General features: G+C 46.8%; 1 protein-coding gene across 2 annotated transcripts in view; it reads left to right on the forward strand.

Annotated features, from left to right (window-relative positions):
* ube4b (ubiquitination factor E4B, UFD2 homolog (S. cerevisiae)) overlaps window positions 1-14,554 on the forward strand; it is a 28,249-nt gene that overhangs the window by 6,875 nt on the left and 6,820 nt on the right. The window contains exons 6-24 of one of the 2 annotated variants that reach the window (XM_076277452.1): window positions 143-371; window positions 620-1,027; window positions 3,494-3,635; window positions 4,004-4,104; window positions 4,550-4,664; window positions 5,017-5,100; window positions 5,619-5,675; window positions 5,926-6,042; window positions 6,373-6,471; window positions 6,835-6,948; window positions 8,385-8,583; window positions 9,695-9,833; window positions 10,976-11,075; window positions 11,208-11,335; window positions 11,615-11,713; window positions 11,979-12,214; window positions 12,527-12,653; window positions 13,617-13,761; window positions 14,151-14,285. In XM_076277452.1, coding sequence (XP_076133567.1) covers window positions 143-371; window positions 620-1,027; window positions 3,494-3,635; window positions 4,004-4,104; window positions 4,550-4,664; window positions 5,017-5,100; window positions 5,619-5,675; window positions 5,926-6,042; window positions 6,373-6,471; window positions 6,835-6,948; window positions 8,385-8,583; window positions 9,695-9,833; window positions 10,976-11,075; window positions 11,208-11,335; window positions 11,615-11,713; window positions 11,979-12,214; window positions 12,527-12,653; window positions 13,617-13,761; window positions 14,151-14,285 — 2,774 coding nt within the window. The remainder of the gene's footprint in view (window positions 1-142; window positions 372-619; window positions 1,028-3,493; window positions 3,636-4,003; window positions 4,105-4,549; window positions 4,665-5,016; window positions 5,101-5,618; window positions 5,676-5,925; window positions 6,043-6,372; window positions 6,472-6,834; window positions 6,949-8,384; window positions 8,584-9,694; window positions 9,834-10,975; window positions 11,076-11,207; window positions 11,336-11,614; window positions 11,714-11,978; window positions 12,215-12,526; window positions 12,654-13,616; window positions 13,762-14,150; window positions 14,286-14,554) is intronic. The other variant, XM_076277453.1, reaches the window with a different exon arrangement.

Genomic DNA, 14,554 nt, shown 5'->3' on the forward strand with positions numbered 1-14,554 from the left:
TGCTAAACCAGAAGATTGTTTACATAGATGTGTCTGATACACTGGATGGTCCTGTTTGACACCCGTGTAGCAGGCCGCTGGAAAGAATTTGTGATGCTTTTGCTCTATACCCTGTTTTGTCTTTACCTTACCCTTTCCCCAGTCTACTCGGATTTCAAAGACCTCATCGGTCAAATCCTGATGGAGGTTCTCATGATGTCCACTCAGTCACGGGTCCACCACAACCCCTTTGCCAGCCTGACCGCCACGTCCCAGCCAATCACCGCTGCCAAATCCCCCGACCACCACCTGACCCTGCAACCGCCCTCCAGTCAGGGCAGCAGTCCCATGATGCCGTGTGCTGGCTCCTTCGGTGCCGGCTCTCTATCCAGGCAAGTGCAGATCTTTGGCCAGACAGGCCCAGTCTCTTTCCTGATGGCTTCTCTGGCCATCCACATTCCTTTGTGGTCAGATTCTCTATGTCTGTCCTCGCCTTTCATTACAGTCTTGTGGATGTTTTTCACCACCATTTCTTGGCTTATTCTTACTTGTCAAACTTTAGTTAGTCTACTTTTTGTGTGTATGTGTGTGTTTGTTCTGTTTTCTTCTGCCAAATCTCTTCTTCACTGTCGTTTTCCAGTCTGTATGGGTGTAGTCCCCACCCTCTAGCCCTGAACCCAGCCCGAATGAGTGCTCCGTCGTCCACCTCCACCACTCCCACCACCCCTCTCTCCCCCACCGACCCGCCACCACTCCGCCCAGCAGCCCTGGGCTCCCCCACCTCCCCGCTGCCCATCTCCCAGCGATACCGGCCCTACTCCCTCAGCTCCCCCTGGGGCTCGGCCTCCGCCCTGCCCCCCAGCCCCAGCCCCAGCCCCAGGTCCACGTCCACGGGGCAGGGCCCGTCCTTCAGCCCGAGCCCGCTGACGGCCTCCCTCAGTTCCCCCCGCCAGTGGCAACCGGGCTCCATGCCCCTGCCCCTGCCGCCACCCAGCTCCCCCAGTGCCAGGGCTAGACGGACTGCCCTTGCTGCCAGGATGCCCTCTAGGTACCACCTGATTTGTATGTGCTGTGTGAGGCAGTGGCAACTAAAACGGCTAATCCAGTTGATGAGCAACCCCCCCCCCCCCCCCCCCCCCTCACTCTTTTTGGGCTTATCTGTAGAGATGGAGACTGAGTAATTTGTACACAGTCTCTTGTGTGTACTGCACCTAATTATTAATACCCATTGATGTCCTGGAGTGTTGATTATTTGCTTAAAAAAGGCAACACATTCTTAATGCTTGTATACCTAACCCTTTCCCCTTTAAGTAAAAGGAAGACATTGTAAGATGGCTTTTCCTTTAAAGGTGTTTTTCACAAAGCAGGATCTCCACAGGACATTCAGCCTGGATTTTTTAGAAAACTTGATTTGTGAAATGCTCCATAGACATTATTATCCCCCAGCTAACACTTCAGTACTAACACAGCTGCTATGAAGGTGCCTATGGTGTTTTGCTAAGTGCATGATTTGAAAATTGTCAACAACAGAAATAGTTAAGACTTCACGTATGCTTTGAAAAGTGGCCAATTTTGGTTAAATTGTGAAAGTGTTTTGTGGATGAATTCGAGTAACACTATAAGGCCTAATACTGTGAAGCGATTTTAAATGGATATATTACGATAGTCATTTGGTAATGAATGTATTTCATGTATTAAGGGCATCATCATAAGAAATAGTCCCTTCTCCTATCTCCCATCATGCTTGGCTCCTTCCCCCTACTTGTTGTTTTTCCTTTTGTCTGATTTAGGGTCTCCATCTTTCTCCTGTTCTGTTCTGTTATTTTTGTCATTTGTCGCTCCTGCTCGTGTCTGTCTTTCTCTCTCTCTCTCTCTCTCTCTCTCTCCCTTTTCTCTTTTTTTTCTCTCTCTCTCTCTCTCTTTCTCTCTTTCTCACTCTCTCTCTTGGTGACCTAGCCCCTTCTCCCTCCTCTTCTTCGCCCTCTCCGACGTGTCTCCCGACAGCAGTGATGAAGAACTGGAAGAGGAGGAGGAGGATTTTTCTCGGGTGCAGTTTGGCTCCAGGTACCGGCGCGGTGCTGCCTGCTCGCGTCCGAGAGCGTCGCCCCTCCTGTGTGTGTGCCATGCATGCTTTTGCGTGCTGCCTGGCCACTAACAGAGCTGGTGTCTGCAGCATAGTTAGCCTCCACATTCAGGCACGTAGATAGTGGGTGTAAATAGTCCAGTTCCTTGTATAACCGTAGGTGTGGGCTGTTGGTAGATGGGTCCAGTGCAAGGGTCTGTTGCCTTGGCCTTCAGAAATGTAATTTAGTTTTGATGAAGTCCCTGCATAATAGTAATGCATGTGCACTAATCAGATGTATGCAGTGTGATGCTCTACTCTTCTGTTCCACATTTTTATGTAGACTTTTAGTATTTATATGTTGAGCCTTTGAGTGAGATTTTCAGCATTTCCATGCTGAAGTAGACGCCTTGGTAGACATGTTCTGTCCAAGGACAGATTCAAGGGTGCTTGTCTGTTGCATTGGCCTTCAGAAGAGTTTGGTTGAACTTTGTTTCATGTTTGAAAAGCTAGCAAAGCCCCTGCATTTCATATGGTCATGGTCAAATCAGTTTTTTTGGATGGTCTTATGCTGAACAAAGATCTGCATAGATGTCAATTACAAAAATACAAATAAATGACATTTTTATGAATTTGACATCTGTAGTATTAGGCTGTGGACATGAACAAATATGGGCTGATGTATTATGAAGAGCTGTGCATTGTGAGGTGTCAGAACAGGATTCTGCTGGGGTTTGTTGGATCAGTAACACTACTAATGCAGGTCTGGTATGCCTCTGCTGTGGAGTGAAGCATTGCATCTCATCTTGTCTGGCCAGGCTTCCAGCGTGCCTGTGAAATCCTCCACTAACCACGCATTTGTCACAAGATCTCGCCGTTCCGCAGGCATTCTTGACGTGCCTTTGTTTATGCGGTGTGTGTGTGTGTGTGTGTGTGTGTGTGTGTGTGTGTGTGTGTGTGTGTGTGTGTGTGTGTGTGTGTGTGTGTGTGTGTGTGTGTGTGTGTGTGTGTGTGTGTGTGTGTGTGTGTGTGTGAGTGTGAGATATGTGCTGAGGCAGACCAGATTCCACTTGTAAAGCAGCTCCAGAAAGCCTCGACATTTCCCCTGCGTCAGAGTGGTGTGTGTTGAAAACCTGTGATTGCAGTCAGGTTTTATAAAACCTTAGAGTGTAAATTAAGTTGTCTGACAGTGATCGTTGGCTGTTGTGCAACAACAAGGCTTTGGAGGATTTGTTTACGGCACAGCAGGGAAAAGATGACATTTTTCCTTTCTCTCCCTCTCTCCTTCTTTCTCATTCTCTCACTCCCTCATTCTCCCTCCCTCTCTTCTCTCTCTAGGAGGCCAAATACACTGCTTCTGCTACTGCTGTGTGTTTTCCCCCTGCTCTCGTGCTCGTTTGAGATTGTTTGTTTGTTTGTTTGTTTGTTTGTTTATTGTTTTTTGTTTTGCAGCCTGGGTGCCTCAGGAGGGCCGTCAGTGTCTGACTCGGGCAGTGACCGCTTCACCATCGAGGCGTGCAAGGAGACGGAGATGCTGAACTACCTCATCGAGCGCTTCGACAGTGTGGGCATGGAGGAGAGGAAAACCCCCAAGGTAGCGAACGATGGCGGAGACATCACATCTCCAGTAGAAAGTGCTGTGGTGATGAACTTTATGACTTGGAAGAGAGCTGTGGGGAATTGATATGCAGAGATGGCTGGTTAATGTAACAGCAATTCCCTTCAGTGTGCAGCCAGTCACAGGGATGTTAATGCTCCATTGTCTTGTTTAAGTAAACGCATAACATGGTACCACTGAAAGTGAAACCTGTGTGTGTGTGTGTGTGTGTGTGTGTGTGTGTGTGTGTGTGTGTGTGTGTGTGTGTGTGTGTGTGTGTGTGTGTGTGTGTGTGTGTGTGTGTGTGTGTGAGAACCTGTTTGGCCTCATGCCCGTCTGTGTGTGTTCTCTCTCTGCCCCGTCAGATGTGCAGCCAGCCTTGTGTCAGTCAGCTGCTCAGCAACATTCGCTCCCAGTGTATTTCCCATGCTGCTTTGGTGCTGCAGGGGGCCCTCACCCAACCCAGGTCAGTCCCCAGCTGCCCCTCCACATGGGGGCACATACGCTACCTGCCACCAGGAGTCAGCCCACTGGGCCAGCTCCAACTCACCTGCTCTTTTTCTCAGTCTCTTTGGATTTTAGTTGTTGGGGATTTATGGGGTTGTGTGTGTGGGGGGGGATGTGGTGGTGTTATGTGGGATTTTTTCAATGACCTAAATACTGTACAGACTTTGATATTCTTAATAACTTTTATTTGTTTTGAGACATAGAAACACTATGAGAAATACAATGTGAAATACTATGTCTATAGTAATGTTATATGTCTGCACCTGTGTGTGTAAGAAAGTGGGCACCGGTGTGTGATTGTTTGTATGTTTCACTTTTTAGCCAAACTATAAGTTTGCAAGTGTACACACAGGGACTCTTTAAAAAGGAATCCCTGACAGCAGCGTGTGTGTTTCCCCGTGTAGGGCTCCGCTGCAGTCGTCGCTGTTGGTCCCTTACATGCTGTGCCGGAACCTTCCATACGGCTTCATCCTGGAGCTCCTCCGCATGACTCACCAGGAGGAGGAGGTGTTCAAACAGGTGTGTGTCCCTCACAGCAGATTAGGGAAGGAGAGAAGGGTACAGTGATGTGGAGTACACTCTGGCTGTGGTTTTTATTAGTAATATCCCCCTCTCCCTTTCTTTTTCATTGCCTCCCCCCTCTCTTTCTCCCTCTTATCTCCCATTCTTCCTGTCAGTTGTTTTTGCGCTAAACACGCTAGGCTATATATGCCCCCTGCTGTTTAGAAAGTCTTAAGATGTGCTTATGAAAGGGCAGCATCTCTTTGTCGTGCCAGTCAGAAAGATTTGTCTGCCTTTTCTCTTTTGCTCCGCCTTGCCTTCTAACGGCTCCCCTGCCGCGTTCTCTTGTCATTCGTCTCTCTCCCTGCAGATCTTCGTGCCCATCCTCCAAGGGCTCGGCCTGGCGGTAAAAGAATGTTCCTTTGACAGTGACAACTTCAAGTACCCCCTGATGGTAAGCAAACGTTTTTTTGTTTTGTTCCGCTCACTCTGTAATTGGCTGCCTTGTTCTCCCACCCCCCTGCCCCTACACCCCCTCCTTTTGGGTACCATGCCAACAGGGGTGCTTATGCGTCTAGCGCCGAGTGGTGCGAGCGCAGTCACCTGTGAGTAAAGGCGTGAGAATAAGTGTGTGTGTGAGGAGGCGGTACCTGTGTGTGTGTGTGTGTGTGCGCTCTATAGTGAGACCTGTGAGTGTGTGGATGCTGAAGGTTGTCTCAGGAAACACGCCGACGTCTCAGTGCCTGATTCAATTCTAGCATTTGGATGCCTCAAAGCGCCATGAAGCAGCAGAACAAAGAAGAGATACATTAGAAAGATAGGCTAAGATGGCTTCTATCTATTCTCATTCAAGTTCCAGAGCCCTGCTGTGAATGTCAATAAGTGGGCTTTGTAAATTAAATCTTGGGAATTAAAAAGCAGAGCGAGAATCTGTCTTGTCCCTTCTAATCTGATCTTTTGTTTTCCCGACAGGCGTTAGCTGAGCTTTGTGAAATCAAGTTTGGCAAAACTCATCCCATGTGCAATTTGGTGAGTGCTGACAACGCAAAAAAAACACACTGAAGATAGCTGAAACTGCACTCATCTGTGGTCATCATTTTGGGTGGAGATAATAGCGCACAGGTGAATCTTTACATTTGTGTGTGTGTGTGTGTGTGTGTGTGTGTGTGTGTGTGTGTGTGTGTGTGTGTGTGTGTGTGTGTGTGTGTGTGTGTGTGTGTGTGTGTGTGTGTGTGTGTGTGTGTGTGTGTGTGTGTGTGTGTGTGTGTGTGTGTCACAGATCACCACTCTACCACTGTGGTGTCCGGAGCCATTGAGTCCTGCTGGGGGTCGAGAGGTCCAGAGACTGTCCTTCCTTGGAACATTCTTCAGCCTGTCTGTGTTTGCAGAGGATGACGTGAGTTACTCTTACTCTATATCTTTCCTTTAAAGGACAACTTTCATTTCAAGAACAACCTACAGTCTAAATTCAACCTCGCCGCCATCTTGCTAGCCTTATCAGCGGCTTCAAGTAACAAGCTTCCCCCCTATCACTATGGTCTTTCTCAAAACTACGCCGATTAACATTGTTTTGGTTCCCCATGAAAGTTTACACTCTTAATCATTCAAAAATAGAATTTGTTGTTCTTAGACCAGAGTTGTCCTTTAAGTTGTATGCTCTCGTGCAGAAGGTGCAAATGACTTGTCTGTTCACATCCTGTGTGTGTATGACTCCCTTCTGTTACAGACCAAAGTGGGGGATAAGTACTTCTCAGGCCCTGCCATTACGATGGAGAACACGCGTGTGGTCAGTCAGTCCCTGCAGCATTATCTGGAGTCCGCCCGGGTACGCCCTGCAACAGACGCACGCACGCACGCACGCACGCACGCACGCACGCACACGCACACGCACACACTACTCTGCATATGTGTACCCTACCCATGCACTCTCCCTCTTAGACACTCATCTTCTGACTAAGGCTTTTAATGAGCTCTCTGGAGTAGTGAAAGTAAATCAGCTGATCCCTTGTCCTCCTTCACCCGTTTGAAACTTTCAGTAGTAATACATTATCACTCCCTGCAGCAAACAGGTTTTGTGTTTGTTTTATATTTAATACATGATCTTTGACTCCTACACGATGCCTGGTAATTGTAAAATAAATGTGCTGTGTGTGTGTTTTTTTTTTCCCTTCCTACTTCTGGACGTCAGGGAGACCTTTTTAAGATCCTCCACAACATCCTGCTGAATGGGGAGACGAGGGAGGCCGCCCTCAGCTACATGGCTGCTCTGGTCAACCGCAATGTGAAGAAGGCCCAGATGCAGGTGGGCAGCGGAGTGCTCGCACTCATTGGCTCTCACATTTATCACAGCGTTCTCAATGTCAACACTTTTCGCAAACACAGACCTGCAAACACAGACCTGCAAACACAGACCTGCAAACACAGACCTGTACGCATTTTGCGTAGCAACCACGCATTTTCACATCAAAATACGCCGCTACGATTTTTTACTTAAAACTATGCAAAACGAGCAGACATCCAACTTCTCCGGAAAGCTCCTTGTGCATGTGAATCTCCCGCTAATATATTTCATGCGACGATGAGATACAGAGAGAAAGTGACAAGTGAGAATGACATGCAAAGCATAGTGGCCTTTATGTTATTTTTTTCTTTAGCCAACGGTGGGTTAAATGAAAGACTTGATGAGGTGAGTTTAACAAGTGGTCACTCGCAAATTCGCGTTCCCCTAGCTGCCGTTTTGCTGTGAAACTGAAAATATTCCACTGAGTGCGATTGTAAATTCTCCTAGGCCTAATAGTTTGACTATGTCTTGGAAAGTTATTACTCAGTTAGCATATTTTCAATGTGTCGCTGATGGTTAAAGTTTTCATAACTAAGGCGCTAATGGAGCGCGGACCTTTCCAAGGCAAAATGCAGCCATTAACAACGAGTCTGAAAGTGGATCAAGGCGAAATATTTTGAGCTGTTCATTAATGAGTGTTCAATTTGTTTTTTTCTTTGGAGCATATGGACCCTTCTTCTTGATTATTAGCGTGAATACAAGTGAGAACAAATGATAGGCTTACAGATGGAGATCGCGCACCTATCACTGTAGTTGGGATAATGTAGGCCTAATCATTGCAGCCTCACAGATGGCAGAAAGTCACCGCGATCTGAAAGAAACTTGAGGACACGTGCAAGTGAAATTCTTTAAAAGCAATCAGTAGTTTGCATTAGTCAGCAGGTAATAATTGAACAATGAATGGGTTTTTTTTTTTTTTACAAATAAACAAAACATGTAGGTTATTGTGAGTAAAGGGATAGACTACACACTGACAACAGCAGATGTCCATAAGCCTCTATCTACTGTAGCCTACATCCAGGTGAATTAGGTATGTTGGCATAACATGGGTGATGGATGTATTTCTTTACAAAATAAATCTGCAATTCTTTCTTTCTCGGCTCGAAGTGCTACTCTTAAGAATTCTTCAAGGTTCGCAGGTCTGCAAACAGCAGGTCTTTTCACAGTCAAGTCTCAAGTCAAACAGTACTTTTCAACGCATATTTTGATCAGATTTGATTAAATTGGTTTATTTGGTTGTCTGGAAGGACATATTTAGTATGTGAATATGCTATGTGTAGTATAGGAAAGAGACCTGTACATGATGGTGCATGTAGTGTGTGGGCCTTAACCGTCACACTGTTGACCGATGTACTGAGATGAGCTTTTCACTCATTCTCTGCCCCCCACCCCCGCAGACGGACGACAAGCTGGTCTCCACGGATGGCTTCATGTTGAACTTCCTGTGGGTGCTGCAGCAGCTGAGCATGAAGATCAAGCTGGAGACGGTGGACCCCTTCTACATCTTCCACCCCAAGTGTCGCCTGCAGGTCAGCACCGAGGAGACCCGGCTCAAGGCCACCATGGAGGAGCTGAAGGGCTGGCTGGGCGAGCTGCGTGAGTAACACAGCCACCACACGTAGTGCAGATGCTGATGATGATGATGATGATGGGGGGGGGGGGGGTTGGCATAGTGGCAGCATAGTGGCTAAGGAACTGGGCTAGCAAGCAGTAGCCAGAAGAGTTGAGGGTTCAATTCCCGGCTGCCACTGTCGTGTCCTTGAGCAAGAATTCCGGCCATATTTCACATAGATCTCTGTTTCTCGAGGTCACCGTGTACTGTCGGTACAAAAAAAACCTGTGCTACCTAGCTCGAGTTGCTGCAGCCAACAGCTAGAGCAGCCAGGCAGCTACAATGCTACAGTCTGGGGGGCATAATCATGGAAATTCTCCTCTAACCCTGAGATGCTCTGGCGAAACTGGCCCTTGTAAGAATTGATGTAATGTAATATCTTACGTATTCATTTGGCTAAGTCACTTCGGATAAAAGTCTCAGCCAAATGAATACGTAAGATACTAAGATACTGCCCGTCATTGTGATCCCCATGCAGTATTTGACTCGTTCAGTTCACGGCTTCTCACGCTCCATCAGCTGTGTGTTCAGGGTGGACTCTGTAGACAGCCCTGGCTCTGCAAATGGGAGAGAAATATAGAGACTCAAGGAAGTACTGCCACGAACACCTCCAGCAAATTAACACACTGCTTTAAGAGCGATGAAGTGTGGGCTGTAAATTGATTGACCGTTGAGCTCAAATGTCCGAAACCTTTAGCCAGAGTTGTGGACTCTTTGTGAATAGGTTGCAGTGCTCAGCAGATAGAGTGTGTGTGTGTGTGTATAGATGTGTTGCACGGTTTCATTTTTCTGTAAAAATAACAAAACAAAACCAAAAACAATTGCTTCCCAGAAGATATTTGCTCAATGTTCCTGGCCGTCAGTTTTAAATGAAGGCTGTTCTCTCAACAGCTTTAAAAGAAATCAATTTGCCTGCGGCATTATTGGTCTTGCTAATATATTTGCAACCAAATACTGACCTTGCCTCCCTGAAAAGCACACTTGCCTTGTCACTGAGTAACTGAGAGGGCCGTGTACTGTCCTTGTATTTCTGAAATATTCTCTTCCTGTTGGATTTGCTGTGAAAGCCTTGCTTGTCTGGTGTGGCGTTCACAGATGAGAACCCGTCCAAGTTCTCGGAGCCAAAGTTCCCCACGGAGTGTTTCTTCCTGACGCTGCACACGCATCACCTGTCCATCCTGCCCGGCTGCAGGCGCTACATCCGCAGGCTCCGAGCCATCCGGGACCTGAACAGGTACACACACACACACACACACACACACACACACACACACACACACACACACACACACACTCTGCCCCGAAGGCAACTCCTGTCTGTATATCACATTACAGCTGCACATTTAGAAGAGAAAAGTCGTACGGAGATGGTTTTGATATGGCTCTCTGTAAATCTCAAAAGATGGCCACTGTTTGTTATTTAATCCACATTGTGGGGACAATGTGAAGGTTGTCGGGCAGCTTTTCGATCAAAGGGGATTATTTGCTTGCTCCAGATCAGTGGGGCACTCTGGTAACACAATGACCAGATTAGCCAGGAGAATTACACGGTGTGCTCATCCACTACATCTTCCGCGCCACTCAGTGCCTTAAACACACAGCCTCTCTGGGTGATGCTCACTTAAAAGTGAAAGTTCTTGTTTAGTATTGTGTACACTATGGCTGTCTTGACTGAACACAAAGTCGTAAGAGTCTCATTTGTTTGTAGTACTTGCGCACTACAAAAGCTAATGGCCATGTCTATGAGGTTGTGCTTTGCCTGAGCGAATGTACAACCATTGTTCTCATTAGGGTAGTCCTGAAGGCTTGCTTCATAAAATAGACCGCACAAAGCTTGGGCCATGTAATACGATTGCCTGTGGTACTCCCATAGCAAATGGACTCCCCTGAAGTCCCCCGTACCCCCCCCCCCCCCCCTCCTTTTGCTGTAGTGGAGAGAGAGGATGTATTATTTTTTCCTTATTACTCTTCTCCTTAGGGCTCCGTTAATGTAGCATTGTGTCCAGACGTCTCCTGAAATAACAGCTTATATGGGTTAGCGCTGCATTAGTGGCAGCCGTTCAAGTCCTCCGCTCCACAACACTGGCCCCAGGAGGAGAGGAGAGGAGAAAGAAGCGTTCAGATTTCTGGACATGTTTTTCCCTTTTCTTTTTTTTTTTTTTCCCCTCTTCTTGCCCACTCATTATGCAGCTTGCTCTCTAGAGCCACTAGGGCCCCCTGGTGTCTGAAATGGCAAATGCACTCAAGCCAAACAAACCCCACACAAAGCTAATGACTTCTCTTTGAGACGTGTGAGCTGGGTGGGTTTTCAGCCACACACTCGGTGTGATAGAATGTCCCCAGGGTTCTGAAAGTAAGAATGTGTGTGTGTTACAGGACGGTTGAGGAGCTGAAAAACAGTGAGAGCCAATGGAAGGACTTACCCCTGGCCAGTCGCCACAGGGAGATGCTGAAGAGATGCAAAACCCAGCTTAAGGTTGGCCAAAGAGTTTCTTTCTTGTTTCTTTATTAAAAGTTATCTACATTTGCTTATGGTATAACTCAACTGCGTGTTCAGCGTGGTTCTTTAGTTGTTTGAACATGCTTGTGTACCCGTCTCTCTGCGCAGAAACTGGTGCGCGCCAAGGCCTGTGCAGATGCCGGGCTGCTGGATGAGAATCTGCTGCGCCGATGCCTGCAGTTCTACAGCATGGTGATTCAGCTCATCCTGCGTCTGGTGGACCCTGCCTACCCCAAGTGCGTACCACCTCTGCTGCCAGTGCAACACCTCTCTGTGCTTTCCTATGGCGCTCGTCCATTTTCAATTCAATTCAATTTCAATTTTATTTGTAAGGGACCGTGTGCAATTAAAACATAAAATTTATTTTATTTATTTAATACATTTTTTTTATTAAATCTAACCATTTGATGCATTGCACCAGAGTTAGCTTTGGGCTAATTTACATCTGCAAACGTGTATATATCCTAGTCATGTGTGGCACTGGCTAAATCCTGTTCCCATCCTGTCTGCTCCAGCATGACGCTGCCTCTCAACCCAGAGATTCCCAAGAGCTTTGCAGCGCTGCCTGAGTTTTACATTGAGGACGTGGCCGAGTTCCTGCTCTTCGTTGTGCAGTAAGTTGTTTTCCTGTGACAGTCATTGTACACAGGAAATGGTTAATAACATTACCGTGAGCCGAGACGGGAGACTTCAAATAAATAGGCAGTCGATAGTAAAACGACTCGTCGACTAAAACAATTGCCGTCCACTAATTTCCATGGTCGGTTACGTCGACCAATCGCGGCAGCAGTAGCAGTATGTCTCAGCTCCATCTGTGCCTGCTGTTTCGACACTGACTGACTGTTTGTCTGTGTGTGCTTGCATCCGTCTCGTTTGCAGGTACTCTCCCCAGGTCCTGTACGAGCCTTGCACTCAGGACATCGTGACCTTCCTGATCGTGTTCATCTGCAGTCAGAACTACATCCGCAACCCCTACCTGATTGCTAAGCTGGTGGAGGTGCTGTTTGTCACCAACCCGGCGGTGCAACCCCGCACTCAGCGCTTCTTCGAGATGATGGAGAACCACCCGCTCGCCATCCATCAGCTGGTGCCAGCTCTCATGAAGTTCTACACTGGTGAGAAACACATTGAGTTGCCTCGGAGGGATGCAGTCTGAGTCTACACAGAGCAGACAGTTACTGCTGTAAATTATAATGTGCAGTAGAATGTGTATATATATTGTATAATAAAAATATCAAGCTATAGTTTAAAGTATTAAAATAATAAAGTTGCACTAGGGAGAATGGTCCTTGCAAAGTTGATAAAAGCCTCAGCCAATTGAATAAGATGTGTATAAGTATAGTATACTGTAATAATATTCTAACACATGCCATTTAAATAAAGAGGATTGTTGTAACTGAAAGTAACCCTATGTTGTTAACGTGCAGATGTGGAGCACACCGGTGCTACCAGCGAGTTCTATGACAAGTTCACCATCCGCTACCACATCAGCACCATCTTCAAGAGCCTGTGGCAGAACATTGCACATCACGGAACCTTCCTGGAGGAGTTCAAGTGAGTAGGCCATGCTTAGGTCACAAAAATATGGCACATCAAAGTGAGACACGAGATCCAGTCACAGTCACAATCAATCAAGATGCAGAGTTTAATTTGGCTGTATACAGGAGAGAGGTAGCCTGGAGATTTCACACCCAAATCCGAACTAATGTAACTGCCCAATTCGAGGGGCGGCATGCAGTTGAAAATGTACCAATGTTTACTGACTGATTCCAGACTTCGACGCAATTGGATAACGACGACTAATGTTTACTGACTGATTAGTTGCAGCGCTGTCGTCATCTGTTTAGCTCGCCTCTGGCCCGCCTATATCAGATACACCGATGTGATTTGGTACCCCACGATACAAGGGAAATAAGTAATGAGCCTCATTACTCATTGCCAGAGTGACTCGCTGAGCAAATTCAAATTGTGCTCACGCGAGAACTCTGGATTTCCAGGGTAGGAGAGAGGCATACATGCACAATGCACTTCAGAATATGCGTCTCTGACTTGACTCTGACTGAATTATCCAGGGTTTAAGTACACAAGAGCAAAGGATAGATAATCATACAGTAACATCCAGGCTACCCTAATCAATGAAGCCTATGGCATTTGACGCAAAACAAACAAGAAGTGATAACAACCCTGGCGCCTTACATTATCCATGGTTGGGACAGCTATCATACAGGGTCATGAAGTAGGAGTATACTTTTAGTGTCAAAGTGACCTACTGATGAGAAATGCAGAACATTAAACCACATATTGGAATATTGGACATAATGTAGAACATTAAACCACATATTGGAATATTGGACGTAATGCTCTATTCCACTTTCTCTCGGTGTGAAATGGCATATAAGCCAACACTAAAAAAATAATGCAGTCGAGCATAAACATAAATGAGAATCCTAATGTTATGAGGCATTATAAAATGAGCACTCACCCCTCAGTTTCTGCTTGTTTCCATGTCCGCTGTAGCTCTGGAAAGCAGTTTGTGCGCTACATCAACATGCTGATCAACGACACCACCTTCCTGCTGGACGAGAGCCTGGAGTCCCTGAAGCGCATCCATGAGATCCAGGAGGAGATGAAGAACAAGGAGCAGTGGGATCAGCTGCCCAGGGTCAGCACCTCTATGTCCACTCTGCAGGAGACAGACTGACCTGCACTCGAGAACCTTAGCAAGAGTTTATATGTATCAGACAGTTTAACAGACTTAAACATGGGTGCTGTTGTATAAATAATTACACACAGAATTTTAAATATTATGCTAAGTGAACATTTAATTTTGGCTACCATAGCTGTTGTTTGTGCTCTGATTGATGTTCATGTGCTTAGGGGCAATGTAGAAAATATGCAAATATGTTCACACTACCTCCAACTGATTTGGTTACAAGCAAAATTGTGTAGAGTGGGTTTGCTGAGAGTTGCAGCTAAGGCGTTGCGGCATAACTGTGTTTTAATCTCTCTGAATCGTCCGTCTCCTGACCTCCCTCTCTGACCGGTCCCCAGGAGCAGCAGCAGAGTCGGCAGTCCCAGCTGACCCAGGACGAGCGGGTCTCGCGCTCCTACTTGGCTCTGGCCACGGAGACTGTGGACATGTTCCACATTCTGACCAAGCAGGTCCAGAAGCCTTTTCTCCGACCTGTGAGTAACCCCCCACAACACGCACACACACGCACACACACACACCCTCTGCCCATTCAGTACCTGTCAGAGTCAGCATGGTCAGCTGGTTAATGTCATGGTGTTGGGTGTATGAGCATGCTGCTCAGTTCAATAGTGTCTGGTTGTGTCTGTGTCTGGTAGTCTGGCTGTCTGGAACTGTGATACCGGGTGAAAAAAGGAATTTGCTCTTGATCTTTTGCCTCTCCGAGTGGCGACAATATCTAGTACATTAATGCTGCCCATACAAG

Source organism: Alosa pseudoharengus, unplaced genomic scaffold (genome assembly GCF_046254945.1).
Source record: "Alosa pseudoharengus isolate Yale_2024_CS ecotype anadromous, Long Island Sound unplaced genomic scaffold, YU_APseudo_1.1 YU_APseudo_1.1_scf_9, whole genome shotgun sequence".
Classification (NCBI taxonomy): Eukaryota; Metazoa; Chordata; class Actinopteri; order Clupeiformes; family Clupeidae; genus Alosa; species Alosa pseudoharengus.